This window comes from Lycium barbarum, chromosome 12 (genome assembly GCF_019175385.1).
Source record: "Lycium barbarum isolate Lr01 chromosome 12, ASM1917538v2, whole genome shotgun sequence".
Taxonomy (NCBI): Eukaryota; Viridiplantae; Streptophyta; class Magnoliopsida; order Solanales; family Solanaceae; genus Lycium; species Lycium barbarum.
Window position 1 is genome coordinate 77,999,244 of NC_083348.1, and position 27,105 is coordinate 78,026,348.

The following is a 27,105-nucleotide window of genomic DNA, read 5'->3' on the forward strand; positions in this document are numbered from 1 at the left end:
GGTCTCTGTCATGTAAACTACTCATCTACAGGAAAAACATTTCATACATATCCATACACAACATACATATATATGCATTCACATACACTTACTATACATACATCTGTCACATCCGTATCCGGCCTTTTCGGGACTCGGTGTTATCCATACTCGGCCCTTGCGGGACTCGATGTTATGCCCAACTGATCAATGGGATGCAATGCATACATACATACATACACACATATACATAAAAATACATAACTGAAATCAACATCATCATTACCATTATCATTATCACTATATCCTTCCTTAGAAGATCAACTATCTTAAGGTGAAGTTGACGATGTCATGGGAGTCTCGAGAATCATGAACTTAAATAGCATTGAAAATAGAACCGTCATGGCTATATCTCACCTCGAAAGAACAAGTTTTATGAGATGAGATCAATCACAAAGAATAGTCTCAAGATCGTGAGTAAGCTCAATAATATCATAAGGATCATGAGATTCATAGGCTTCTATAATTTGTAGAGGCACGGATATTATGGATATGGCACAAAGGTTTATAATGAAAGAATCATGCCTTTAAAAAGAAAGGGTTTAGCCTTAACATACCTTTTGGTCGCCTTAACTTTAACTACTCAACGCTTTCCTCCCAGGCTCGTAAATCTATATTCAAGAAAATTTATACTATTGTTAGACTCACCTTTATACACTTGTCTTAGTTCTTCAAATAAATCTTTCTAGAATCTGCCGAAATTTTGGCAGCATTTCCCCTATATTCTTTACCTCCTCCAAATACCAAAATAACTCCCAAACAGTACCAGCAACATCATCAACCATATCAATACCAATATATTCCATAAAACATCCCACACGATCTTTCTCCAATATTCAAACCAACCATAACAACATCCATAATACCATAATCAAAGAATTATATTCAACTCTTTATGATTTTTCTCCTATGATTCTTTCTTTTCCAAGAATTTCTAAACCTTTATATCATCTTAATCATGTAAATAATAGCAAGAACATACCTTATAGTAGAAGAACTTCACTTTATTCACCCTTTCCAACATCAAGTTCAACACCACCTTAAGATGAAACAAGAACAATTATCTTCCATAAATTTTCCTTAGGGTTTTGATGTTAATATTCTCTCTTGATGATTTGGAAAGGTTATGAAATATTATGGAGTATTATGGAAGATGAGGGAAAATTATAGAAAGTTAAGGAAAGTTATAGAACTCTAAAGAGTTATCTAGAAGAGTGGAGGATGAGAAAATGGTGAAATATCAAGAAAATTAATGGGTTAGAGGGGTATATATAGGTGTGGTTCAGGTACTGTCGCAGCACTGTAGCAGGTTGGTACTGTAGCAGTTACTGTAGCACGCGTTTCTGCTCGGGTCAGCTGAACTTGTAACGTCCATAATTCTCTATTTTGATATCGTATCGATGAGCGGTTTGTTGCGTTGGAAACTAGACTCGACGAACTTCATTTTAGGCTTTTGAAACACCTTAAAACTCTTAATGTACTAGTAGATATACCCTTCAAAGTTGACCCAAAACTCTGTCAACTTTTTCCAATTTTTTGACAAATTTATTTTCTTCGATTTTCTTGGTCCCGGAGTTTCCCATAGCTTATTATATGAACGTAAATTGTCATGACCATAGGATTAGTTCATATAATATCATATATCCTTGAAGGGAACTCCAGTATCCATACTTAGAACGTCCAACACTTATAAATTTTCACGTACGAACCTACGGGGTGTAACACATACCCCACGTACTAATGCTCTCATTAGCTGCAATTGCAAAAGCTAGAGGGAATATTGCTCCATTTGCATCCATTCCAACTGCTATTAGCAGCTTTATATCATACTTCCCGTACACATGTGTTCCATCTATTGATATTACAGGCCGACAATGAGCAAAACCATCAATGCATGGTTTGAATGCCCAAAACACAAAATCAAAAATATTACGGGCACACCAGGCTTCGATTTGAGCTTCCATTCAACAACAGTACCATGATTGAAGTGTTGTAGAGCCGCCACGTATCTCGGCAACTTCTTGAAGGAGCCCTCCCAATTGTCGTAGATTATCTCATGTGCACGCCTACGCCCAAGATACGCCTTCCTCCTAGTAACAGTTTTGCTATATACTTTCAGGACGGCTGTAATAAAATCTTTAATAGGGAACCTGAAAAAGTTGAAATATCAGCATATAACAACGAGGAACATTATATTAACACCAAAAATAAAATAAACTTAGGCGAAGGGGATACCTTGGGTTTTTTCCAATGTGGCCAACTAATACACGCGCAATCAAATTAGTATCTATATTGCAATGATCATCTGGGAGGTCACCTATATCACAAGTGTGCTTTGTGTAGAACTTTGAAATAGTCCATATCTTTTCAGCAGTTTCCTTACCATGGAGCATCCATTCGCAGCCTTGATATTTTCGCTTGCAGACCAATCGCTAAAGTTTTCGTGTGAAATCGTCAACTTTAAACTCCCTCATCTCCTAGATGCAATAAATCGTCACAGCCCTTTGCAATGATTTTTTGAGTTGAAAATCATGCCTTTTTCAATATGAGTATTTTGTTTTAAAAGATCCACTGGCTCTTTCCACAAACTTCGCCGAATATGATCATCATCCCTAGTAAAGACAAAGGCATCTGGGCGATCTTGAAGATGATCAAGATAGGGGATCTCATCGGAATGCCACTGAATCGGGGTCGACTATTGCTATTGAAATTGGCTTTACGGCTGAACCGGAGTCGACTCTTGCTGTTCAAATGGTTGCTGTGAATTCAGTTCCTCCTGTTGTGCCGGACTGTTCATCATGTCTTACAACAGTTCTACTTGATGTTGAGGATTAGTTCCAACCTCAATCTCATCGTCACTTTGGTCATCGTCACTTTCCTCCGCATTAGGTATTTCCTCACTATCGCCGGATGATGTCACTATATAATTCGGATAATCCGGACCATCCATAGCAGGCCTTTGCCTATACATTCTCCCTACATAAGAAATTATGGTATTTAATACTATTGATGTTAAAAAAAAAAAAATAGACGTACCGATAGTAATCAACTGCACCGAAACTTGAGGAAGGACCATCGCTTTGAGTTGTTGGATAGGCTGAGGATGTTCCGACCTGATTCATCCATCCCGATTGAGGAGACCGTCCGATATGATCCATATCAGGTGTATAACCTCTAAATACTATAATCGACATCATTAGTAGCATTCAAGTGATAATAATAATAATAATAATAATAATAATAATAATAATAATAACAATAATAATAATAATAATAATAATAATAATAATAATAATATTGTAAAAAATGAATATTTACCACTGCCCATCAAATTGCTGACTTAAACTATCCAGAGGCATTTGGCTAGTCAAAATGCTTTCATAAGTACTCATGTCAGGGTAATTGTGTTGATAAGTAGGTTCCGCTTGAGTGACTTCGGCCTGAATTATAGACGGGGCTTCCCGACAAGGTCTATTTCGGGCTTCCCGAGGAGCCCTAGCCATGAATTCAAGTCGATTAATGGGGACCTTCTCTATATACATTTCAAGGACGTTTAAAGTTATGCATTTCCTATAATCATAAGGCGCCTTCAAATAATCAGTCAAAGAACCATCGTCTTGAATGTATCACTGTCCATAACTAGTTACACGTTGCGGCGTAAATGACATTGGATATTTTCCAATTATATTTAGATCAAAATCACTTCTGCTAACTTGTAGTCTATTATACAAGGCTTGGAGTAGTTTTGAGAATTTTAAGTCAAGTGGAAACTTAATATGGTATTTTGGGAGAGAATCATAGCGCAAATTATTTTCCTCAAATATAATTTGTCCGTTCCAGAATAAAGAAACTCTAATTTTTGGAACATCTACCATATTTTGAATAATTTAGGAGGAATACAAAATGCAAAAACTAGATGAAACTTAGAATTTGTGTTAAAAATTGGATGAAACTTAGAATTTTTTCCCTTATACGAACTCGGTATTAATAAGATTTGAAGTTTGAATATAGAACCAACGCATGCGTGCAATTAGTGTGTCTTGCAGCGTTACGTCAAATCAAATTAAGTATGGAGTGTTGCATAACGCATAATTAACTGCGCTATGTCAGGTCTCGGCAGAATAACGCGGTAAAATAATGCGTTATTTTGTCACAACGCAGTATTCACTTAAAGTTTGATTCGAATTATGACGTACTGCGTTATGACAGTATAACGCAGTAAATACTGCTGCAGTGTATTGTCACCTCAACTGTCAAACAGAAAAACGTCATAATTCGAATCAAACTTTAAGTGTTATATAACGTAATTTGACGAATAGTTGTCACACAAAATTGAGTTACTATGTCATTCTTTGACCAATTTAGAGATATTAGTCGTGTTATATCGTTCACTCCAGCAACCATATTTAAAGCAATGGGTAGGACCTGGGAACTAGATGATGATGATTTTCATTACTTAAATAATCCTAACGACAGATTCAATCGAGAATACAACAATGAAATGAGAGAGGAGTGGGATTGGCGTTTTAGAGAGGATGTAGCACTAGAGCACAAGTTAGCGTCAGTATGGCTTAAACGCCCAAAAAAAGGTGCTATGTCAATGCCTCGCGGAACTCCACAAGAGTTTAATTTTGCTCTTAATCGTTTTCGCGAATAGAACAATCGGATGCAAATACGTTACCATAGGGTATAATATGGTATACATGGTAGCACAAGATTTAGATCCAAGTGGGATTCGGACTGTGAAATATCCGATGAAGATTAATATTTTTCTTATAATAAGGTAAGTAGGTAGGGTCATAAAGACCCCCCCCCCCCCCCCTCCCCGAGGGTACTTAGGGGTTTGCAACTATATAAGTATCCCTTTCTTTTGTTATTAGACTACACCATATTCAATGTCGAGTAGTAGAAACTCAGCTTGGTCTTTACTCCTTCCAAAAGAACCAAATAGCAGTGATGATGAGAGTTCAAATCATAGCAGTTTTTCGAGTGATACCAGTGATTTCAAACTAGATGAGCTAAATCCCCACCTTCTTATAGAGCGTAATGATGATTTCTGCAGTGTGAAATATTCAGATCCGCGGGAATATTATTGCGGTTTACGCCGAGAATGGTCCCATCGGCTTGTCGAATCAGAACGTCTTGTTCGCGACTTGAAAAATCTCAACGCTCCAATCCTAACAAGGTACTCCTTAACCATGCCTCAAGTAGGTCCAAAAACTTGCGAGCTTGCCGTGCAAAGGATTAGAAAAGAAAACAACAGAATGCTGGCAAGACGATGTAGATTTTACATACTAAAGTTGGCCGAAGAACAAGCATCATCAACCGGTAGAGAACTAACTGCTACTGGAAAAAGATGTGTCTTAAGAAACCGCCAATATTTTTTCTGAGGACGATATTGAGGACTTGTACTCTGATGATGATTAAGAATGTTATGATTTTAGTTTTAAGTTTAATTTATGATGATGCTGTTATTTTGAAGAATATTAGTATGTTAAGTATTTTCATCTACTCAAGGTTATGAATGATGCAATTTAATTAAGTGTGTTTTTTTTTAATGAATGCTGCCATTTTGACTAACTTTTGATTAATTATTAATGAACAAGTTTAAGTATTCGTAAAGAACTTCAAGCTAATGACACCAAGCCTTCAAACGAAAATGGCGTTCGAGCACTTTTCAACCACTAAAACGGTCATCCGAACTTTTGTGTATCCTTAATATATTGATCCTACCTTATTAATCACACAAAAATAAGTAGGGTTCTATATAAAATATTGAAGTTTCGGGGTTCCGAATCATGATTAATCTATGGTCAAAGTACTTTAAAAAGTGTAATGGAAGAAGGGTTAACCAAAAGGGCAAAAAAAAAAAAGACGGACACTATAACGCAGTAAATTACTGCGCTAAAGGTAGTCCGGTAACTTTTTTTTTGTTGGGATATTTTGATTCAATTTTTTTATTTTTTTTTGGGTCATTTTGGTTCCGGACTCAACTAACTCTTAAATATAAGGGGACCACCATTTGAGATTTTTTTTCTCTAACTATTCCCAATAAAGAGATTCAGTCGGATAAATCTTCATGGAATATTTTTATCTACAGCGGTAGATTCGGAATCTTATCTCTCCCCTGTTCCCCTCAGATACCGTCTGTGAGAATCTCCACTCTAAGCTCAGATACCGTCTGTGAGAATCTCCACTCTAATGGCTTCTTCACATCACCATATGCATGACCATGACCATCATCATCATGAACATAGCCATGAGTATTAAATTCACAAACTTACTCTGTCATTTTTTTGTTTTGGTTGATTCTTGATTAAATAGTTGTCTTAATTTGTATTAGGGAGACAAAAGCAACATCATGGGTAGGTGCAGATGGGAAGGTATACCATAGCCATGATGGGCTGGCTCCTCATTCTCATGAACCAATATACTCACCTGGATACTTTAGCAGAAGAGCACCTCCACTTATTGACAGGAGTTTTAGTGAAAGAGCATTTACTATTGGAATTGGTGGCCCTGTTGGTACTGGGTACTTCTTGTTTTCCCTCAATTTTCTAGTAATTCACATTTTCATTTTCATTAATGCTTATTTTGGATGTGTGTTCAAGTAAAAGGGGTTTCATTATTTGCTTCCACTAACCAAAATTTTATGTTAGTCTGTGTGGTCACCATCCTTGCTTTTTTGTGCTAAGCTTGAAATCTGAATGTGCAAGATTTTAGCTATGTTGCTTGGACGCTCCAGAAATACCTATAAAAGGGACCTGACGCTGGTGTGGTAGCATTTTTAGAGAGTTCGCGCTACATAGGATTTTAGTTTCAATATATTAAGTAATATTTATAGTTCTTTAGTATGAGTTCAAAGTATTTTGCCGGTCTCTTTTCTAGTCTTATTCCATTTGTTTAGCTCTCTATGCTTTCCATATGATGTATAGAATTTGAGCTTTTAACGTAAGAAAACGGGAACTATTCTGTTTCTTTTCTTTGGGAAGGGGTAAGCAGTAACTGGCGAACAGGATGATACGAGTGAAGAAGAAAAATTGATCTTTGAGAAATGAGAGCAGAACGAGGAGGATGACATTGAGTAGCTTTTGGTATCTGTTATAAGTAGGATTTTCTTTCAGGTGAAGCAACCCAAGTAAAATGGATCATTTTTATAGATAAAAATTAAACTTTTAGAACCCAAGTCTGCCACTGCACACCTTTCTCTCTTGTATGTGCATCTGTCTGTGTGCACGTGCATTTTCCTTTTCAGTTCATAATGTACTGAAGTGAGTTGAATTTTCTTGTATATTAGCTTTTGCTATTCCTTTTCTCCCGCACTTAGTTTCTCTCTCGTGTAATTAGCTTGTAAAATTTCGGTTGAACTTGCTGAGAGTTTGAGGGACTGAATGTTCTTTCATATGCAGGAAAACAGCTCTAATGCTGGCATTATGCAAACTCTTGAGGGAAAAATACAGTCTTGCAGCAGTATGTACCACCAATAATTTCTTTCTTTTACATAATTGCTTCATGAACGCGTGTTAGTCTGCACAATTGTTTGGAACTTGAGGATACCCCTTTGTCGTTTGAAGTACGAAGCTAAAGTTTAATTGATGGTTCTCATACCTTTCTCTACCTCATCATTAGAAGTTCTAGATTTTTTTTATAGTTAAATAGATATTCTAGATGGAAGATGCGATTTCATGCAATTTGCCTTTTGATTGAGTCATTCAAGTGGCATAACATCATTCTTTATTCTACAATTGCATGTTCTTGTTCTTTCATGATTAAACAACTCGTTCCTACACATCACAGATTGGCATCTGCAGAAACTTTGAACCAAATTTTAGGGACTTTTACTAGACATTTGTTGGTTTGACAGAAAATAAGTTATGTGCAAGCATGTCTTTGATGTTCAAAAATTTCTATGTTCAAGAAATCTTCACTTTTTGGTTTTAAGATATAGAATGATATTTGTCAAAGTTAAGATGCAATTTCTTTGTAGGTAACAAATGATATATTCACAAAAGAAGATGGAGAGTTCTTGATAAAACATGGAGCATTGCCGGAGGAAAGGATTCGGGCTGTGGAAACAGGAGGATGCCCACATGCTGCTATTAGGGAAGATATAAGCATTAATCTTGGACCTCTGGAGGAGCTTTCTAATTTGTACAAAGCAGATATACTACTCTGTGAATCTGGTGGAGGTAATTGGTCACAGAAACTGTTTGCGCACACAAATTAATAAGGATATTTAAGTTTATATAAAATAATGGTCATCTTACATCACTGCTTACTTGGTTTGATAAGAAGACAAGATATCACTATGATCAGATGTAACCCAATCCAATTTAGGTTTCTCGTCATTAAATGAAATTTCCTTCATTGCAGACAACTTAGCTGCCAACTTCAGTAGGGAACTCGCTGACTACATAATCTACATAATAGATGTATCCGCTGGTGATAAAATTCCTCGAAAAGGAGGTCCTGGAATTACCCAAGCAGATCTTCTTGTATGTTCCTTATTTTGCACGTTTGACTTTCAAAATTTATCAATGGTAAAATTCTGTATACACATGGTCAAATTGTTATTTGGTTCTTACTAGGTGATAAATAAAACCGACTTGGCACCAGCTGTGGGGGTTGATTTGTCTGTCATGGAGCGGGATGCACTTCGGATGCGGGACGGTGGTCCTTTTGTTTTTGCTCAGGTTCATTAACGTTCTCGGCCCTATTCATTTTTTCTTATTATTATGATTAACACTCTCAACCAAATAACTGATATTATTCATTCTTTATAGAAGTGCCTTATTTTACTTTCTGGAGTGTGTTGCTGGTGAGCACTACGAAAGTTGCAGCTCATAACTCTCCTTTATTTGAAGAGTAAATAATGATGCGAATTTTCGTTGATTTTTCTTGTGAATTCTGAAACTGTACAAGCTGTTTAGAAATTACTCCCTTTGTCCAATTTATAGATTGACCTGTTTTCTTAAATAAACTATTTTCTATCTCCAAAAAGTCAACCAAACATATAGTACCATTTGAATTGTTTGCATTTGATTAGAATTCTTTATACTCTTCTGATATTCAGTAAACTTAATCACAACAATACTTTTTGAAATTGATCCTCAATTTCCATGCTAGTCAAAATAGTTTGCTCACTTTGGGACTGATATCAGTGTAAAAAGTTGTATTGGCTCTGTTTTGCAATTTGAATATTTTCTGTGGCAACTTAGCATTCCATGTTACATTTGCTTTCTTAAATAAGTAACTATACAATGACACAAGGCAACAGTGAAAGAAATTGTTTTGATGTCAGACATGCATCTTTTGTTCTGCTGTAGTTTTGCGTGATTCTTTGGGGGCATTTCCCTCATCGTCTATTTGAAGTTGTTTGATGAAGGTGGGGAAGCTTCAGAATCTCCGTTTATAAAGATGCGATTAGATATGCTTAGTGACCAAATAACATAAATATTCTAGTTCAGATAGATTTCTTTGATAATATTCCTTGATATAGAAACTTCATAAACTGAAAAGGAAAAGGTGAGAGACACTTAAACGAACAGCAATAAGTCCCACGGTCCCAGGGTCCTTTTCGTCTACTGATCCCTATTGCAATATGAATGTGTTGATTCAACTGCAGGTGAAGCATGGGGTTGGCGTAGAGGACATAGTGAACCACATTTTACAAGCTTGGGAAGTTGCAACCGGCAATAAGAAGCGATGAAATGTTCAGCAAAACTTTACTTGAACATTGTGGAACTTTTGGCTTCTCCAATGCTATCTGCCATTCACTTTCCATGTGTCCCAGACACATATAATCTATCTTCTGAATAATGTGTATTTTACATGGTTCATGTACAAGCAGTATGTATTCACCATTTTCCATATTTATTTTGGTTCCTTTGATCATTCTTCCTTTGCCTAATGTGAGATGTTGCTTAATTATATGTGTTCCAAAGTTTCTGCATATTCTTTTCTTGCTGATAAATGAACTGTGCTAATTTCTTTGCACTTGCCACTGATCTGAGCCGAGCGGTTTCACTGGGAAAGTTGGTTTCATTTGAGTGGTATTTCATTTCCAGTGTTTTTACATTTCATTTTGTAGTAGCAGTCGTAGTCATACAAGGGATGTAACCTTTCATATGTTTTTTTTTTTTTTTTCAAACTTTCATTAATCATATTCCTCTCTTTTTTTCACATGGACGGAAAAAGAGATGGTTGATTGAGCCTTTTATGTAAGATTTAGAATATTGTCGACCGAAAAGCATTCCAAGATTTGGCATTTTTAAAATACTTTTCAAATCTATAGAATTTATTTATAGGAAGGACGTATTCACTAATAATTCATTCCAACATGTCCAAATAGACAATCCAAAAAACAAAACTACCAAATAGACAATCCAAAAAACAAAACTACCTACAAAAAATGAAATACATAAAGTATCATATTCTATTGCTTGCCGTTTAGTAAAAGAAAAGAAAAGAGAATCCAACAAACAAAAATACAATTGAGGAAAACTACGTTTGATGGGAGGAGCTTGAAAACATTTTTTTTCTATTTCAGTCCTTTTTTATTTCATTTCAATTTCACTCTTTTATTTTTAGTTTTTTTCCTGTCCAGACAGGACCTACAAATTTCTCAGTGTGACCATATAACAACAGATATGAGCAAACGAAACTCCAAGTAAGCTAGTGACTGATATACAAACCTCTGAATATGGCGATCCCAGTTGGAGCCATCTTTCGCTTCTTTAGGCACAATGAGCTAGAAAAACATAAATAAACACGAGCAAGAAATCGGTCCATGAGCAAGAAAATTCAAATGAAATTTGCCAGTATCAGTGCCAAAAGAACTTCATAAGCACCTAGTCTTGTTATATAGCCACAAAAGGTCCTCCAAGAAGAAAAGAAACCAGTGTGAATCTTTGAGATGGAAAACGAAAATTTTAACACAAAAAATGAACCATTTGGAGACGCAAATTACTTGCAACCGCATAGCCCCTATAGCTCAGTGGTAGAGCGCCAGTCTTGTAAACTGGAGGTCTGTAGTTCGATCCTGCATGGGGGCAAATGTCAAAGCTTTTTTTATAGAACCCGTTTGGCATCATAAGTTGTGACTTGTTCACCACGGGTTATTTTTGACATAATCAACTTTTTCTTAATATAAGCTGAGACGCACTAGTTTTGGTAAGTGAAGGTAAATATTTTGGTAATGAACCATTATCAAAGTGTCACATGTACATATTTTGGGATAATTCATTTATTATCCCACACAATTCCATCTATATGGGATAAAAGGTTATAGAATGTGGGATAAGTTGTGACTTGTTCACCACGGGTTATTTTTGACATACTCAACTTTTTCTTAATATAAGCTGAGATGCACTAGTTTTGGTGAGTGAATGTAAATATTTGGGAATGAACCATTATCAAAGTGTCACATGTACAAACGACCCCAAAGTTGTTTGGTTGCTTGTTAGAGACTTAGGAGTCGTTTGGTAGGAGGGATAGGATGCGATGAAATTATTAGTCATAGGATTAGAATTCTCCTATGTTTGGTTGCTGGGATAATTCATTTGTTATCCCACACAATCCCATCTATATGGGATAAAAGGTTATAGAAGGTGGGATAAGTTATCCCATCTTATCCTCACCCAATCCATCTACATGGGGATAACGTATCCCTCCGACCAAACGATTATGCATGTGTCAGGCCTCATTTCTTTTCATGAAAATTAAGACTTTATGCATGTGTTAGGCCTCATTTGTTTTCCTAAAGATTAAGATATCTGAATGATTGAGATGTTGTCTCCAGATCTGAACACTAAATGATTAAGACTGTTTGTTTTTCAACATCTGAATGTGCATAATGTATTTATTTAAAATGAAACATTTATATTAGCTAGTGATGATGAAGATGCTTTGTGGTCGTGGCGGTGACGATAGTTGTGATGGTGGAGGTGGTTGGTGTTGTAATGACTAACGCAATAGTAGTAGTTGGTAGTGGCGGTGGTGGTGGTTATGATTGTGGAATTGGTTGACGTTAATAATTGACGATGTTGGTGGTGGTGGCTGAAAATGTATAGTGGTTGACAATAGTGTTGATGACAATTGGCGATAGTGCTAATTATGATGGTAGAGATGATTGGTAAGGATTCAATGTAGTAGTGATAGTGGCTAATAGTTACTGCGACAATGATGACAGTGGTGGTAGTGGCGGTGACTGTTGATGTGACTATATTAATGGAGGTGGTAGGTCTGGTAGCGGCTAACGGTAGTGGTTAATAGCGGTGGTGGTTGTTAGGGCAGATTTGGTTGGTGGTTGGAGAGGATGGTAGTGGTTGACAGTGGTGGTGATTGTGATGGCAGAGATAGTTTGTGGTAGTGGGATGAGGATGGGGGTGGGGAGTGGGTAGGTAGGGGTAGCTAGGTGGGTGATGGGGGTGGTGGAGAGGGTGGGGTAGGGGGTGGAGCTGTCAGTACAAAAATACCTCTTAATGATATTAAAATTTTATTTAAGATCTTAATGATTAAGACTTATTCAAACCAAATAAGTACTTCAATCTTAATCTAAATAAATACAGTTAGCCTCATTTATTTTCACTTAATGGGAATCTGAATCTACGTCATTAAATTTTTAACTCATTAAGTGCATTTGTTTTGTTTTTTATTCTATCACTTTTTGTGTCTGAAGACCTCTGATTCGATCGGAACTGGGAAGGTGTCTTCAAACTGTTCATACATCAAACACGCGGTTTTAATACAACCCTTTCTTTATCAAACCACAGAGTCCTTCCACAAATCTCCTCCCGCTACTCTCTGTTGTTTATAGGATAAACACTGATAATTCTTGTAGCTTTAATGGGACTCGAAATCGATCTGTTCTTCTAGTGAAGCGACATTTTTTTCATGTGGGTTGTCATTGAAAGTGAAAAATACCATGAGAACATCCACCCTCTCTGTCTAACACCAAAGTATTACAATAAATATCATGACAAATTTATGATCCTCAACCTTCAATGATTTTGGATCTCTTAATTTTCACTACTCCATTTATTATCTTATTTCATGAAAAATTTAGAATGTTTTCTGTTTTTCATTGAAATTTTGATGGGTCTATGTGAACCCGTCATATAACAAGGGAGATGGGGAAGAAAGGGGTGTCATACCCCATTTTAACCGGGTTTGATTTTAGGGGTATGACGTATTGGTGATTCCTATTTATTTTGTTTTAAGGAGTCGCCACCTAATTAATTTAACGGTGAATTAGGACACCTAGATTAGCTAAGGCAAAGTTAAAACCAAACCTCAATTAATAGTCTGCTTAACCAATGTGATTCTAGGTAAGGGCTCTATATTATCCTAAAGGGAAGGGGTTAGGCATCCTTTAGAATTCGTTAACTTACGGTTATCCGACCAAACTTAGGTTAATTAATTGAGAGTAAATATAATGCTTAAAATTTAGAAAATGATTTTAAGATATTGCTAAAGTTTTTTTAAAAGAAAATAATGTTAGTTAAAATAAGATTTACAGAAAATATAATAATTTGTATAAAAGAGACTTTAAATGCCATTTTTTGAAAATATGATTTATGAATGTCTGTTAAGGTTTAGACGAAAGTATAATAGTGTTGTTTAAAATAATACTCATAGAAAAACATAATCACGTACAAAGAAGATTCTAAAAAATATGGATGAAGCCTTAAATGAAAGATAGTATTTAGTAAGATTTAGGAAATGTGATAATTTCATGAAATAAAACTTACAAGCGTTGTTAAGATAAAAATGCCATCTAAAGAAGACTTATAAATATGACTAAACTTTTAAATAAAATGCTGTTTAACATAAGATTTGTATAAAAATGTAATAGTTTGCGTACAATGTGATAGTTTTTGAGAAAGGGCTTAACAAATTTGAATTTTTGATTAGGTTACATGAATATGGCAATATAGAGAAATCTAGACTTATTTTTATAAACAGAATGTAAAAGTGAGTTTTCTTCTCTTTCATTAACTCTGTTTAACTAAATTATGCAATAATTCTTGAAAATATGTTCATAAAATATACTTGAATTTACATTTATATATATATGAAAATATATCGCATTACAACGTGAGTTCTAGAAAGTTGTTTGCAGGGTGAATTATAGAGCAAGAACGGATATAGAATATACATTTTTTATGTTATAAAGACATGCTTTTGAAAATCAATAACAATGAACCTTATGGAATTAATTGGTTTTTCCTTAAATTAACTACCCATTATTAAATTAAAACCCACTAATTTTGCTAAAGTTTATCTAAATTAACAAACAAAAGTGTTAGTCATACAACACAACTTAAATGCTCAAAATAAAATAGAAGGGGAAAGAATTAAATGGGCTCAGCCCATTTTCGGATTGATAGCTGTTTGCCTGGGCCAACAGCCCAATATTTGTTTCCTCTGCTGTGGACTGTTGCTATCGTATGGGCCTTAGCCCAATATCATTTCTTGCAAACTGATGGGGCTGACTCGATAAGAGAGTTTCGTTGGGCTTTAGCCCAACATTGAATGCGGAAGAAGAGTCCTCGGACTCGTATGCGAAGGTCATGCATAAAATGAAAGAGAAGGAAAATAATCAGTACATGATGAATGAATAATGTTAACATGTAAAGTATAAACTCAAAATAAATCAGTAGACTATATATATACTGTGTATATTTAAAGTATACCTCCTGTATAAATGTATTGAAACATATAGTCACGTACAAAAACCAGTTACAAAGTGCTCTTAATGGAAAGATTATGCACAACAAAACAGCGAACAGAGGTTTACAGCATGCAAATATATTCATGAATCATATAATGGCAAATAGGGGCACACAACATCAGTCAAGTATATCATTAGACATATCAGCCCTTAAGTTCCCAGATGAGCTTAGATCAATTTAAATAAAATGGAGCATAGCACAACCCCCTTAAGACTCCTAAACACATTTACTATTTTTTACGGCTAACACAGTCAATGATGCATTTATTCATTGTAGACCAAATGCTCACAGGATAATAAACTATCGACAGAAGAAGGGTTAATAAGTTAATAATTTCAAATAATCTAAACAATAGAGTAGGGCAAGAGAACATTCATGTAGTTAAGTTATAAACGCAAAGTTCTAACAGGTGCTGAACCCTTACTTCTTAACAGAAAGTGAGTTATAGTCATATAGTAGAAACAGTTCGATACATGACTCAGAGTTGAAATTCCTTTCCTCAATCTTTCTTAAACAAAATTAGTCTACATTGGTTCATATCAACATTCTATACTTAGAGATGAGCATTTTCAGTTCCAAGCTCAACCATCAGCATTTTGTGTTGCTCTGAAATGGGAACAACCAATGACCCATTCTTTACCAACTTATATTAACCTAGATTCATCTAAGAATTCTAATCAATGGGACAAAATATTAGAGTATGAAAAAGGAGAAAACACTTCAGAACAGCCACATCATCTCTTCTTTTAAAGCAACCAAAACCAACATGAACATGTTTGATTGGAGCACAATTCATCCCAGTTATCAGGTAAGCATACTAAGCAGACCCACATAAATCTTCTAAATGAAGAAAAACTAGACTAACTGACGCATAATCATGCTTAACCGAATGAAATAATCATATAAGACCTGCTAGATTTAAGCTAATCTAGGCACACCAAACAGATTTACATTATTAAATAAGGTAGGAGGGCTTTGTTCATCTAACTATAATCAGCATGCTTAACGACCAACTAAGCTAGCACACCTGACCCTATTAAGGCAAATTAAACCTCGCATGGTATAACTCTTATATCTAGCACAAAACTGGACGAGTAAACATAATGAAGACAAACTAACGGCAAATAACCAAATGAAACAGCACGCTACATCGTAGAAACATTTAAGTATATCCTAATGACAATTAAACTAAATAGCAAACTAAGCATATAAACACACTACATATAAACTGAAAAATGAGGAAAAGGAATGAAGTTCACCTTTTTCGGAGGCAGCGAAGTGAGTACGGAGCCTTCGATTCACGCTCGAACACTTCAAATTCGATGTCGCGAGACTCGAATTCGCGACAAACGCAGAGTAGACGAAAAAAAATTGTTTGAGTAATTACTTTGCAAGGGATTCCTTGAACCGAAAATCAGTTATTGAGGAAACTTTCTGAATCAAAGATTTCGCTCTTTTGGGGGTTTTCTCGATACCAAAAAAAAATTCTCTGTTCTTGGAGGGTTTTCAACAATCAAAAGGGAACATCAGATTCTGGGGGGTTTCGCTTCTCCAGCCCCTCCTTATGGGGCGAACTAATTTTTTATTTAGAGGAGCGGGGAGACAAGGTTGAGTGAGGGTGACAGCGAGCGTGGGTGGAGACAAGGTATGGTGGGAGTGGCAGAAGAAAGTAGAGCGGCATGGGAGGTGTCAGAGATGAAGTGGGTGGTAACGTGGTGTGGTGGAGGCGACGATGGGGAGGTGGAGAAGACGGCGGAGAGGAAGAGGAAAGGGGGAAAGAGTGAAGGAGACGCGGCGGTGATGGAAAAAAAAATGAGGGAAAATGAGGGAGGGTTTCCCTTATTTTGTGTAAAACGGGTCAGACCCGGTCCATTTGTGGACTGGGTCAATTTTTAGACCGGGTATTAAAAGAGTGGGCCAGCGAATTAAAACACGGACTGATCTAAAAATTAGGGTAAAAAATATAGGCTGGTCAGAAAATATTTATGAGTTGATTGGACTTTGATTTGGAATCCGATAAATCAAAAATACGGACTGAGTGCAAGAAATAGTTTGGCTTCTGAACTTGAATAAAAGACCCATTTTAATTAATGATATACCAAGGGTGACAGAATATTGCTTAATACAAAAATGTGTGATTATTAGGACTCGGGTAATAAGATTATATGGTGTTATAATAGTCGTGCAATAATATATTTCTTTTTTTGAAAATCCACGGTAAATAAATACTATTATTCTAATTATGCAAAGATAAATGCGATGCGCGTGCGTGAGCTGGTAAAATGCCGAAAATGATAATAATAATAATAATAATAATAATAATAATAATAATAATAATAATAATAATAATAATAATAATAATAATTAGTAACTGTAATATAATAATGAAACACCGGCTTTGATAAAAGGCTAATAATTATAGTAAATATAATATATATATATATTTTTTAATTTTCCAGAAAAATGTTAGAAGCGTAAAATAGGTTGGAAGAGAGGCGGGACAAAATTGGGTGTCAACAAGGGGCAGCAGACGAGATGGAGAGAGAATCCACATATGCAACTCATTTGGTGGAGCTTTTCAATCAAATATTCCAATTTTAATCTAACATAAAATGTTCATTTATGTATCAATCTTTCATATTTTATGAAGTTTGATCTAATAGCTATATTAGCAATATTTTTTAAAATATTTTATTGATATAATATTTAGTAATTCTTTTACTTAAATTTTATATGTTGTAAGTAAATTAAATACAGGCCAAATCCATCGACAGACATCTGTGCTCGTCCACTTTTTTCACTTGAACACCTCAAGTGACCTTTGTTCCATTAAGACACCTTAGGTGGGCAATTGATGTTCCATTTAGACACTTTTCGCTGAGTTGGAAAATTTTGTGACCTTCACACAAAACAGGCGCGTGAAGGGCTTAATTTTACGATTTTATTTTATTTTTTATGTCTTCTTCTTCCTTCTCTTTCATTCCAACACTTCCTCCACCATAAACCATCAACTTGCCACCGCAACACCACCACCCGATAAATTTTCCGGCATAACAGTGACAACAAATTGACAAACCCTTCCACTGCAAATTAACAAATTGACACCACCACTGGTTGCAATTTTTTTTTCATTGTGCAATATGTTCCTTGTCAAACCCAGCTCCAAAAATCATTCAAACAACTTATTCTCAACCAAACTCCTGAATACGTCATGACCAAGTTCTTAATGCTCTTAAGAACAATATTTAGCGCGCCTAATTGATTTAATTATTTTCTCTTTCCGAGCTTCTAAGCTCCTTCCATGGAGGTCACATTTTTTTTTTCTTTTAAAACACAACCTTCCCGACTGCAATTTTTTTCCCGAATGTAGCATATCTTCATTGAAGAAGAAAGCTGAAGCCGTCATTGTTGAAACTCAAAGCTTCCAATTTGAATTTTCGAGTTGCCTCAAACGAGCTCCATTTTGAGTGGTGATATCTCAAAAGAACCGAAACGTCAAGAGGAGTTCGAATCCGAAATTTGGTGTTGTTTGGTTGAGATTTGAGGAACTTGCCATTAACGTAACTTAAAGCTTCAAATTCGAAAATCAAATTTTCGAATTGGAGGACTGCAAAAACAAAAATAAATAAATAAATAAATGGGGCTATAGATTAGTGCCAAATTTTGAATTATATGCTTCCAAAATGGATCAAAATCTAATGAAAACAAAAAAATAAAAATGGAGCCGTTAGAAAAAAAAAATTGTACCCAGCAGTAGTAGAGGTGTAGAAAGGGGGAAGGAGGGGTGGGGTAGGTGGGGGAGGGTTTAGAAAAGTAGGTAATTTATTTATTTATTTTGGTGAAAAATAATTTTTTCCTTTCTTTTTCTTGTAATTGATTTTTAAATTATTATTTTGCACCCAATTGCCACATGTCCTATTTTAATTAGTCACCCTGCCACGTCGTTCGCGAGTGTATGACACTCATTTTGCAATTTTAGTTGATTGCGAAAAAAGTGTCTAAATGAAACATCAGTTGCTCACCTAAGGTATCTAAATGGAACAAAGGTCACTCGAGGTGTTCAAGTGAAAAAACTGGACGATCAAAGGGGGCTGGCGATGGGTTTAGCCTTAAATATATAGCAGCTTAACACCAACCATCACCATTACAAGCTATTTCCACCATTAGTAGTGAACATAAATGTTTCATTTTTTTAATCCAATAACGAGTTTAATTGATTAATCTTTTTTTGCTACTATTAATTACTTTTTTTTTTTTGAGTTGTGTATTTATTATATTTACAAATAGATAAATTATGCATATTTAGATGTTGAAAACAAACAATCTTAATTATTCAGATGTGCATTCAGAATCAGACGTCTTAATCTTAATAAAAGCTAATGCTGCCTAATGGCCTAAGGTTTGAACTATTTAGCTTCAAATCTCCATTAAGTGCAAATACACGAGGCCTAAACACATTATTTAGTTATATGGGGATTAATTATGGGGTCTTGCAAAAAAAAAAAAAATTGATTCATAACTTATACTCCTCCGTCCAAATTTATGTTATACTATATTTTTTTAGTCACTATGAAAATGAATGACACATTTGTATATTTAATACTCCATCCGGATAAAAAAAGAGTTCACTTAGCCTTTTTTTGGATAAAAAAAAAAGAGTCTACTTAACAAATCAAGAAAGAATTAATCTTATTTTCCCATATTTATCCCTATTAAGTGCTATATGATCAAATCCCAATGCCTATTTAATTAGGGGTAGTTTAGTCAAATTATCTATTTTTATCTAGACGTTAGTATTTTTTTAAGGGGCTTGCAAATAGCTAACAACAACAACAACAACCCAGTGAAATCCCACAACGTGGGGTCTGGGGAGGGTAGAGTGTACGCAGACCTTACTCCTACCAAGGTAGGATGGCTGTTTCCGAGAGACCCTCGACTCAATAAAAACATAAAAAGAGGTCAGATACGGCTAAGAGATTCAAAGCGATATGGAAATGAAATGAAGTAACGCAAGCGACACAGATAACATAGAATAATCAAAGCACAGGAAATAACAGATAATAGCATAATAGCATAAATTAGAGCACAAGAAATTATACTACGATAATGCGACTATTAATAAGGCAGGGTAATGAGACTATCTACTAGCCTTCTACCCAAATATGGGTCCTCCAAACCCTCCTATCTAAGGTCATGTCCTCGGTAAGCTGTAACTGCGCCATGTCGTGTCTAATTACCTCTCCCCAATACTTCTTTGGCCTACCCCTACCTCGTCTGAAACCATCCATGGCCAACCTCTCACACCTCCGCACTGGGGCATCCGTGTCTCTCCTCTTCACATGCCCAAACCATCTCAATCTCGCTTCTCGCATCTTGTCTTCCACCGAGGCCACTCCCACCTTGTCCCGAATATCCTCATTCCTAATCCTGTCACTCCTGGTGTGGCCACACATCCATCTCAACATTCTCATCTCAGCAACTTTCATCTTTTGAAGGCTTGCAAATAGCTAAGTGGACTCTTTTTTGATCCAGAGAGAGTAGTAATAATTTAAATTTAAAAAAAATTCATATTATCCTTAAGTAGATGATTTATAGGCACACAAAAATTTATAATTTTATGCTAGACCACAAGTTTCAATCTCTACTTCTTAAATTTTATGCGCAATTAAACACAATCACCTAAATGGAATCAAAAGGAGTACTTGTTTTATTGATTTGAAACCATAATATGATAACTAAACGTCGCACACGGTGTGCTGAGTTTACAAAATAATACTATAAAATTATATTAATTATGTTAATTTTAATACATGAATAATATTATTCCGAACCGACAACCAAAGTTACCAAACTACCCCCGAGCATCCCCTTTTCTTTTCCTTCTCTCTCCTCTCCTCTGTTGCAATAAAAAACATTTAAGGAAAAAAAAAATATATGTATCTGTAAGTTTCTGATTTCTCAGAAAGCCCCTATAAAAAGTCGTATTTCAAATAGAGGCCCTAAGAATTGCCCCGTCCTCAATCCTAACCCAAAACCCAAACAACAGCGAGAAGAAAGAAGCAAAGAAACAAACATCTAGAACCATCAAAACCCAAAAAGGGTCGTGTGTGAATTTGTGCATACAAATCAATGGGGGAAGAAGGGTCGAAGAAAAGGGTAGTTGTGGAATCATTAGGATGGCTAACAGAATCCACCATCATGCCCAAAAAGATCCGACCAATTGAAGGCGTAGGTGCTTCTTCAATCCTTGAACTTAAAGCCCAGTTATACAAATCTCAAGAAGAATCCAAACGTGTTGCTAAAGAGACCAATCTCCCTTGTGCTGCTGACCCGAATTATTCGCATCTGGATATCCACCGGGCCAAGAAAAAGATAGCTGCTAAGAATGCCTATTCGGCTAAGAATCCTGGGGTTGATGCTAGAGAGGCTAAGTATAAATTCTGCTTCCCTTGCCCTATTTTTGGTTGTCAATTAGTAGTACTACTTTTTTTCAATTTTTGTGTTCAGGATTTTGGGTTTTCATAATTGAGGTTGGAATCTATGTTGGTCAAATAAGAATGTGTTAATCATAGTTTGATACTATAAAGTGTTTTACATCTTGCAGTTGTATATGTGATTAAAGTTCTGGGCTTTGGTAGTAGGATTGGAACTGGGAAAGGATGGTGGTTAGTAAGTCATCGTGTAGAATTTATTGTTTGATGCAATTGTGGGGTTGGGAAATCAGGGCCAAATTTATATTTTGTTCTGATTGATTGAGTCATGAGGTGAAACTGGATAATATCTTATTTTGGGATAATTTGCTGAAGTCCTGCACATGCTTACACTTTTGGTATTCATATTGTTTTAGGCATAATTGTCAAGCAATGGGTAGAGGACCGGAAGCAGAGTGGTGGCCTGTGGGCATAATTCATAGTATCTGATACGCTAGAGTAATTAGCTCATAGGTGCTCCAGCTATATATGGGTGTACAGGGGGCTATAAGAATCAAATCATGTTTGTACGTCTCAGTCTCTGCCCGTAGCAAATTGCTTTATCCTCCCATTTCAAGTTCCCTCTATACATGGTATTCTTTTTCAACTTTAGGTAGGGGTTAGTGGAGACTCTGTAATTAAATTAGAGAATAAACAACCTTGCAGGGGAGAAGTTGGTTTTAATAGAGAAGAAGCAACCTTGAGGGTTTTTAGGCATATGCATGACTGTCCATTAGATGTTAATATTATGATTCTGTGCCTGTGTATAAAGGCTTAATTCATGTCTATTTTCTCCTTCATTTAAGGGACAAGCTTGAGATGAAAGCAATTAAAGATGGATCAGTAAGCTATGCTGCCTTAGAACGAAAGGCTAAGCTATATGATAAGCTGGTGAGGGGTGAGCTTTCTGACGGGGAGGACGAAGAGAAGTACTGTGTTGATTTCTTTCGGAAGGGGCAGGATCAGGGAGACTCTGAGCAGCTTCAACAGCATGACACTTCTAACCCTGATCCAAGAGATGAAGATGGAGATGATGATGCCTCCCTACTATCAGACACAAAAGCTGCAGGACTTGGCCGCCAAGCTGGCACATTCGACAGAAGTGAACATAAGCGTTTTGTAATGTATGTATCACTAATTATACACTCTATTTTGAGCTTAGATGTTTCTATGGGTTTATTAAATAGAAAAAACTAATTCCTGTGTTTTACACTGTTTAAGATGTTTGCAAGACTTTGCAGTAACTCATAAACCTGTCTGATTCATTTTATGCATAGCATTATTAGTTTTAATAGCTTTTGGAAAATAAAACGTCTACTGAATTGTGATGGAAGAATTACGAACTTATCAATGGTCAGAACGGTACTTGCTCATGTGCTCAAACACAGAAGGGCTGCATAAACAAACATAGAAAAGAGAAACACTATACAGTATTCATCAAAATAAAATAAATTACAAGACACTGAGTTTTGGTGATGGGGAGTTTGGGAGCTATGACATCCTAGGTATTAGCTTGTTCTTAATTGTCAGCTTAAAGGAAACCCCTTTCCTCCTTCCTATTCTTGTCTTTGTTTACTTTTCCCTCCCTTTTCTCGGGTAGTTTGCTTGAGAAGTAACTTTCTAATTGAGCAAAGAATTTGATCCCTCAACTCAAGTAGAGAAGTGCAAAAATTATTGTTAATGTTTTGTGAAGAAGTTCACTTATTGCTTCATCAGTCTCTTTTCTCTTACTATATTCAATCTGCACAAAATTTAGCTACTTACATTTGCATTGCATGTTGCTGTTCTCAGGGAAGTTCATAAAGAAGCAAGTCAAGCAAGGGAAAAAGCATCAGAACTCAAGCTCCGTAGGGAAGAACAAGTTGCAGCACGTCGAGAAAAACTAAAGCAGGCTTATCTCCGCAAGCAGATTGAGAAATTGAAGGCTTCCAAGTCAGAGCAGACATAGACTAGAGGGGTAAACTTCTAACTTCTATAATTGACAATAATGTTTTCCTTTCCGCTTAGGCATCTGAATATTGTGATATTGTTACCAGCTTTCCATAAACTTCATGGTGATTGGTGACACCATTCTATTTGGAAGAATTCGTCATCTTTTACATTATGGAGTATTGTATGTGCAGAAAATTTTCACCAGAATATAAGCTTCAGGTTTATTGTAGTCACCAAATAACACCGGGAGATTATAGGTTTCCTACTGACTGACATCATGAAGAATGGGTGTTTTGGGCCTCAACAGTTGTGTCTGTTATTTACCTTCACAATTGACAATCATTCAAAAAAATTGAAGTGGTATGAAGACTTATCTGGGACTAATTGATTTCTTGTTACTGAAATGTTTGTGTGTGTTAATGAACTTACAAGTCTTTGAACATATTTGACGGTACAATTTCTACATCGGGGGATATATTGGGAATCAAACCCACTCCTACCATGTGGAAGACTCTCTCTGACACTACTAGACTATAAGCCTTGGTGATTTTGGCAGTGTATTGAATTCTGGATTGTGATGTGTTAAATTTTTTTTAAGGCATGTTTGGAATCAGTTTTGTAAAATCAGCAAATATTTACGATTACCCTTTTGTATTATTCATGTAATCTAATATGAAGGACTTAGGAGGAGTAAGGTATTGCTGATTCTAGATTAAGCTTTAGAAAGCTGATTGTTTTTTTTTTTTTTTTTTTGAAACTATAGAAAGCTGATTGTTTGATAAGTCATGTTCCAAGAATACTCTTTTTTGAGAAGGTAAAGTAGTTTTATTAATTTGAACAGCCCAAAGGATGTGCTATTATTACTGTGCAATGTAGCAAAAACAAAAAGCAAAAGTATTCCCCATCTAATTTTGTAGGGATTCTTGTGTTTCTACTTTCTAGAACTGTTTCAGCCTCATTACATGTTACATTTGACACAATAAGCTAAACGAAAATATACAGTTAGACTTTATCTTGTTGATGGAGCTAGCAAAATCTTCAAACGTCTTCTATTCCTTTCGATCCTAACCTATGTTGCTTGGACTCTCCAAAATTGCCGCTGCACTCGTGTCTGATCATCCAAAAATGCACTACTTTTGGAGGAATTGACACCTGCTAGCATTTTTGAAGAGTCCGAGCAACGTCGGGCCAATCAGGCCACCAAATACATTGAGGTATAGTTTTCCACCATAGTAAACTCCTCATTCTTAGGCCTTTTCTGTACCAGCGTTTCAGAATATCATTTGTTGTCCTTGGCATGACGGATTGCATTCAGAACATAATAAAAGCTGCTACAATTGCATGGTAACCTGGAGTGCAAAAAGAAGCGGCAAATGCTGTCATAATGTTTCCCACAAAACATGTTTGCTACATGGGGCAAAACTTTTCTTTTTCAGAACCTCATGAGTGAGGCAATCTTCTCTACTCATAATCCATGTAAAGAAAGCTACCTCCGATGGAGTTTTGGATCTCCAGATTTGCTTCCATGACCAAGGACTTGGACTCTGTTAGTGTTCTGTATCCATGTTATGCTCCTGTGTTATTTAGTTGCTGATATGTGTAAAAGACTGAAGAATTCAGCAGCCGTATTTACCTCCCAACCGTTCGAATTTCTTCTTAGGTTGGTACTCCAAATCCCGTTCACATCCCCAAGAAGACTGTTATATTGCTTATTACAACAATTAGCCATAATTCTATCAGCATGACATTTGTGCATCTTCAATTTGGCTGACAGGTGCTTTTGAGGTTGGAAGTTTAAATCTCTGCTTCATTTGAACAAGCCTGAGGTTAGTGATCGCAAAGCATCAGCGTTGGCAACTTAATGGCGGGATGCATCTTGCACCTTGAAGTTGTGGACTTTCTTAGAAGGGACCAAGTAGTTTCAAGTTTCAGTGCAGCTATATCATCGAGTGGAGAGCTCAATTGTTATATCAAGAATGCTCCAATGTAGGAAAAATTTGTGAAGGTTCCCCTGATTTCGTTGCCTGTGTATCATTTACAAGCAAATGTTTTGTAATTTGGCGGAAAAAATAATTCTTGAATGTCTCATATTTTTACTGACTAGAGAAAAGAAAAATGTTCGTTATTATAGTGTTTAGGCATGTGCTAATGCTGAGGCCAAATTCAGCGGATATTGTACTTTTTGATGCGCAAAAGGATGGATAAATTGGAAATGCTGTAGCATGCAAAAATGGAAACCGACTCCACTGGGGATCGAACCCAGAATCTCTGGTTTCGTAGACCAGCGCCTTATCCATTGGGCCATGGAGTCTTTGATGGTACAACATTTTCCTTTTCCATAATTATTCCTCTACCCCCACCCATCGTTCCCTAGAGCTTTAAAGGTATTTATTACTATAATGTTATTTTCAAATAGGTTAATGAAAATCATTTTTCATGTCTTGCTTGTGATTTGTGAATTTGGAGAATAATGAAATATAATGCTAATAATAGCGCAAGAATAATGTACTACTTCTAACATTAGCCTAATACATATAATAGCGCAAAATAATGTAGCATGTCATTCTATTATCATACACACATTCAAGAGAAATTGACATTAGATTATATTGTGGTGATCTGATAGGCGAAAAACGAAAGAGAAAAATTAATTACGGGAAATGGAAATCCTATTAAGCCACTATTAGTAGTAATACTCATTGTTTCAAATAAAATTATTATGCAATCAAAAACTTCCACATCATTTGGGCGAGTCGGTGCAAGTTGTGGGTATATATATATAACTTCACCGAAAAAGGCTAAAGCAAGCAGGCATTCGACAAATCACTCGCACAGGTCTCTTTATCAGTTCCAATTCATCTCCAAATGCCTGACTCGTATTTACGGCGGAGGCCGGTGGAGCGGCTAAGAGAGATAGAAGTTCTCATATATTCTGCAGTGGACCTGAAAAACGTGAAGCACTTGACCAAGATGAGAACCTACGCCGAAGTCTACGTAGAGAGGAACGTCCAAGTGGCAAAAACCAAGGTAGCAGAGCACAACGACAACGACGGGACAAACCCCATTTGGAACCAGGTAGTAAAGGTGAAGTTCCACGAAAAGTTGCTTGAAAACGACATCATGGCAGCCTTAAACGTGGACATTTACGCTCACGGCCACCTTAGAGAGAAGCCTGTAGGGAGTGCCCGAGTTTTGCTATCGGATGTATTGAAGGGCGGTGGAGATACCTCAGAGCTGCTTTTGGAGATTAATCCTATACAGTTCTTGGCGGTGCAAGTTTGGAGACCTTCTGGAAGGCCACAAGGATTGATTCATCTGTGGGTGCCACCTACAGGGAGGTTCTTGGTTCCAGTGAAGTCGTTGTCGTTTAGTTTGAGAGGCAGAGATGGGGACGAGGAGGTGGTAATGGTGGACACACCGGTGGAGAACGGTGAAGGAGGGGGCAGTGTCAGTGAGGTGTAGGGCTCTTTCTGTGCATGGATGACATTTGGTGTTGCTCTTCTTTCCTTCTGTTTTTTCTTTTAGTACGTATTTCGTTCTTGTCTACTTGTTCATATTTTAACAATAAATAAAATGATGATTTTCCTATATTACTGTTAATTGTTAATTATTACTACATCTCTATCTTAAATTTATGTGATAAGTTTTGTCATTCGAAATTCAAAATGCATGAACTTTGACTAATATTTTAAGATATTTTTTTTAAAAATAAATTAGTATGATAAAAATTGTAATTTATAGTACATTTTATGTAATTTTTAAATATATAAATTTAAATTTTAAATTATTGAGTTAATATAATTCAATTTAACTTCAATAGTCAATTAGACTCTAGAAAAGTATCACATAACTTGAAAAGTATTAGCACATAACTTGAAGGGGAAGGAGTATGAGCCCGTTTGGATTGGCTTACAGCTTAAAGCTGTTTG

The 27,105-nt window shown here is 36.0% G+C and overlaps 2 protein-coding genes and 2 non-coding genes across 9 annotated transcripts; 3 read left to right on the forward strand and 1 right to left on the reverse strand.

Moving 5' to 3' along the window:
* The first annotated feature begins 6,092 nt into the window (after window positions 1-6,092).
* Window positions 6,093-10,012, forward strand: LOC132625241 (urease accessory protein G). The gene is made up of 7 exons (XM_060340093.1): window positions 6,093-6,302; window positions 6,383-6,571; window positions 7,449-7,509; window positions 8,027-8,228; window positions 8,413-8,534; window positions 8,628-8,732; window positions 9,665-10,012. The coding sequence occupies exons 1-7, from the start codon at window positions 6,241-6,243 to the stop codon at window positions 9,746-9,748; spliced, it is 825 nt and encodes a 274-aa protein (XP_060196076.1). The 5' UTR covers window positions 6,093-6,240; the 3' UTR covers window positions 9,749-10,012.
* Window positions 10,013-11,021: 1,009 nt separating this feature from the next.
* Window positions 11,022-11,093, forward strand: TRNAT-UGU (transfer RNA threonine (anticodon UGU)). Its single transcript has one exon. It is a non-coding gene; the product is annotated as a tRNA-Thr (tRNA).
* Window positions 11,094-20,733: 9,640 nt separating this feature from the next.
* On the forward strand, window positions 20,734-26,764 carry LOC132625242 (uncharacterized protein At4g18257-like). Of its 6 annotated transcripts, none has more exons than XR_009576703.1 (6): window positions 20,734-21,205; window positions 22,051-22,368; window positions 23,036-23,201; window positions 23,281-23,536; window positions 24,444-24,836; window positions 24,951-26,764. XR_009576703.1 is itself a non-coding variant. In XM_060340095.1 (4 exons), exons 1-3 carry the CDS (start codon window positions 20,904-20,906, stop codon window positions 23,190-23,192), a joined length of 777 nt encoding a protein of 258 aa, XP_060196078.1. In that variant the 5' UTR covers window positions 20,734-20,903; the 3' UTR covers window positions 23,193-23,201; window positions 24,837-24,856. The 6 variants fall into 6 exon arrangements, 2 of the variants coding, with proteins under 2 accessions (XP_060196078.1, XP_060196077.1); XR_009576704.1 differs by having other exon boundaries at window positions 23,368-23,536; XR_009576705.1 differs by lacking the exon at window positions 24,444-24,836.
* TRNAR-ACG (transfer RNA arginine (anticodon ACG)) lies at window positions 25,415-25,487 on the reverse strand. Its single transcript has one exon. It is a non-coding gene; the product is annotated as a tRNA-Arg (tRNA).
* Window positions 26,765-27,105: the final 341 nt, after the last annotated feature.